Source organism: Panicum virgatum, chromosome 2N (genome assembly GCF_016808335.1).
Source record: "Panicum virgatum strain AP13 chromosome 2N, P.virgatum_v5, whole genome shotgun sequence".
NCBI lineage: Eukaryota > Viridiplantae > Streptophyta > Magnoliopsida > Poales > Poaceae > Panicum > Panicum virgatum.
The window spans coordinates 5,931,910-5,935,388 of NC_053146.1; the positions used below are offsets into that span (position 1 = coordinate 5,931,910).

Sequence of the window (3,479 nt, forward strand, 5' to 3'; positions counted from 1 at the left end):
ATTGTTATGCACAATTATTTGTTAAACATATCAATATGTACATATATTTTACTTTATCAAATGATCAGCAAAAAAAAGGGTCAAAGAAAGAAGAGCTAACTTTAAATGGGTCAAATAAGATAATTTTCTCAACAGGGGTAAAATGGTCTTTTCAGCGTTGCTGCTAACACCGTTAGCACTCAAACTAATAGAAGGGCCATAAAAGGAAGGAACTTAATTTACTAGGTCATATTGGGAAGATCTAGAAAAAATAGGCCAAGAAAGGCAGAGGTAACTTTAAAAGGGCTAAATAAGGAATTTTCTCTACATATATTGGGTGTCTCCAAAAGAAAACTTCAAAACTAAAGGATCACAAGATCTATCTCAGCCGTTGATTTCTCTCCATCCAACCGCTGATTCACCTCACATATCCCATGTACTCTTATCCATCAATGATCAATCTCACCACTAATTCAAAAATGAAGCGCCACGATAATACGTATGGTCACATTCACATGTGAAAAAATCATGAAACATTAGGCCATTTGGCAAACTTATGGTCACATTTACACTCGAAAATTTCATGAAACATTGGCAAACTCTGTGTCGCAAAGAAAGTCATTTCAAATCAACAATTTTACATGACCGTTTAGCGGAAGAGTTTTACGAAGGAGTCATGTCCAGAGTGTCCTAGCCAAGGTTTACACTACCTCCTCTACTACACAGCTACACGTGCCCGTACAACAACGTAGGCCGTTATATTTTACACGTTGACGAAGGGAGCGCCGGTGATGTACTCGGTGACGGCGAGCGCGACGAGCCCGAGCATGGCGAAGCGGCCGTTCCAGAGCTCGGCGTCGGCGCTCATGACGCCGCCGCTGCGGGCCTCGGCGCTCTCCCCCTTGAGGACCGGCACCAGCGACGCCACGGAGAGCACGGCGGCTGTGGCCGCGAACCAGGCCAGCCCAGACCCGCTGCCGGCCTGCGAGAGGAGTCCCCCGCCGCGGGACGCCTCGACGGCGAGCGCGGACACGAAGCCGACCATGGCGAGGCGCCCGTTGATGCGCTCGGGGGCCGGGCCGCTGAACGCCAGCGCGTCCCAGAGCCCCGGGCTCGCTGCCGGCTTCTCAGGACCCTTATTAGCCTGCGCCCTGACGAGCGGTGCGCGCCGGCGCGGCGCGAGCCCCGCCGCCGCCGGAAGCCGGGCGGGGAAGCGGCCGGCGCTCGCGCCGGTGGCGGCGAAGGCGAGGGAGCTCGCGGCGGAGGCCATCACCATGGTCGCCATCGGGAACAATGCACGGGCTGGGGAAATCGGCGGCCGGCTTCTCCTCAGATTGCTTGCTTGCTTGTGTGTTGTGAGCGTGTGGCTTCTGTTGTGCTCCGATCGATTTGAGATGGGTTGGGGGCCAGATGCCGGCTTTATAGGGGGAAGGCAGGGGAGGTGGAGACCGGCGAGGCGGCCCGTGACGAGGTTGACGGTGGTTGGCCGCGGCGGGGGGCACGTCGGCGGGAGTTCCCGGCCGTGAACGCGGGTGAGCGGGTGAGAGAGAGTCGTACGAGGGCTAGCTCTTAGCTAGTACATGCGCGCGACGTGGACTCCAGCGAGCCGGGCTAGCGCGTCGCCGTCGACGTGGGCGGCGAGGCCACCGCGCAGGGAGGCGCGGCCGCGCGGGGCGAGGTGGCCAGCTCCGTCGCCGAAAAGTGGCGAAAGATTCCAGAACCACGCGGGGAGGGAGCGCGCGGGAGACGTGGGAGCTAGGAGCGCCGGTGTCGAGCGGAGCCAAGGAAGAAGAAGCCGCCAAGGGAGAGGTGTCTGTCGCCGTGTCGCGTCGTGTAATGGGTGTCATGGCTCTGGTGCGATTTTGGTACCGATCGGTGTTACCTATCGGGTACTAAATGTCTTTTTTTTTCTTCTGTTTTTTCATTGTTTGGGTTTCAACTAATTCATATTCGTATACGTTTCGTATTCGTATTCGTGTACGTCTGCGTATTTATATTCTTGTATGTCTGCGTATTCGTATATATTCGTATCTAGCATACAATTGAATACATTTATTATAATTACATAAATTTGAAATATTATATGTACTTCTAATATAAATATGTTTATAATAAACTCAGGATTCATAATATATTTACAAGTTGTCGTGCACATAAATTTTGTCCGACAAATTTTTACAAGATACTAAAGGTCCTTAGGCGCCTCATCATCTGTGTGTTCTTATTCGGATCCGCTCGACCCACACTTATCTTAGGATTCGCATAAAATTCTCCAGTTGGATTTATGATCTCATCTAGGAGGAATCCACATATTGATTCTTGAATTGTTTTGATTATTTCCGGTTGGATGAGGGCTTCCGCCATGCAAGTAATCTGTCAAGTGCAAACACCAATATTTTGAATTAGTACCTAGAAGGAACTAAATACAAGTAATTGTTAGTAATGTTGTTCTGCGTACTTTGAAATCATGTTGTGTCATCGAGCTGCGGCAGCCAAAATCCATCATGTACTCACATACGTAGTAGCCACATAAGTTGTTTCCTGGCGCCTGTCTCATAATCTATATATACTTATATATAAATATATGGGTTATGAAATATTTATGTTGATTAAAGAAACGACAGTAGATGTGCGATATGTATTCGTACCGGCCAGTTAGTGGTGAATTCTAGCGGGGCTGGAGGTGACGATATTTCTATATGTTTTTCGAGGAAGCGAGCCCATGCTTTTTGGATGATGTTTATGAGGTCTTGGTAATAATATGTTGGCTTCCTCAAGGAGTCGTACACCCGAACTCGGCATCTATCGATCTCGATAATAAGAAGGATCCAGTGGAACCTGTTTCATACACATATATGTATAAGAAATGTTGGATATATATACACATATATATAGTGAAGTAAAAAAAAGATTAAAAAATCACTCGAAGTTGTACGGAAACAGAATGTATTGACAATTTTTCTGCTTATGCAAGGCCCTGAGTATGTTGTTCTCGATCCGATTAGGCCATTTCCTAACACTCTCCTCATGTATATTATATGGGTCCATGAAGCCGACGTGATAGTACCCTTTTCTCTAGCATTCTTGAACCTTCATCCTACACGATTGAAAAAGAAGGAAGAGTATGAGAAAACACATAATTAGTAGAGCTATGGTACTATATACAAATGGTAGGATGAAGTACACTTACATACAAAATACACCGAGGAGAGAACTTGTCTAGGGTGTCTTGATGGTACAGATCATAAAGATTTTCAAATTCAATCCATATGTCATCCATCCCCGATGGAAATGCCTATCTTGTATTCGGGCACGGAACACTACATCTTTCGTTGCACTTGCTTTCATGTACCATGCATGCAACTCACACATCCTAGTTGGTAGCGTCGGAATCAACTCTTCCCGCATAAGAGGTTCCCCCAACATGAATGGTTTTTTGTTTGCCCCTGGGTGAACCTCGATTGGAGCCTCTTCGAGCAGCTGAGCTTTTGTGAGGCCGC

The 3,479-nt window shown here is 47.9% G+C and overlaps 1 protein-coding gene across 2 annotated transcripts; it reads right to left on the minus strand.

The window, feature by feature from the left end:
• Window positions 1-570: 570 nt before the first annotated feature.
• LOC120659484 (low molecular mass early light-inducible protein HV90, chloroplastic-like) lies at window positions 571-1,385 on the minus strand. Of its 2 annotated transcripts, XM_039937647.1 has the most exons (2): window positions 744-1,385; window positions 571-706 (listed from the first exon to the last, which is right to left on the minus strand). In XM_039937647.1, coding segments are annotated over exons 1-2 (522 nt in total). In that variant the 5' UTR covers window positions 1,265-1,385; the 3' UTR covers window positions 571-705. The 2 variants fall into 2 exon arrangements, with proteins under 2 accessions (XP_039793581.1, XP_039793580.1); XM_039937646.1 differs by having other exon boundaries at window positions 577-1,385.
• Window positions 1,386-3,479: the final 2,094 nt, after the last annotated feature.

Bases quoted from the DNA above. Each gene is read 5' to 3' on its own strand.
- LOC120659484 (XM_039937647.1), bottom strand. From the start codon at position 1,264: ATGGCGACCATGGTGATGGCCTCCGCCGCGAGCTCCCTCGCCTTCGCC.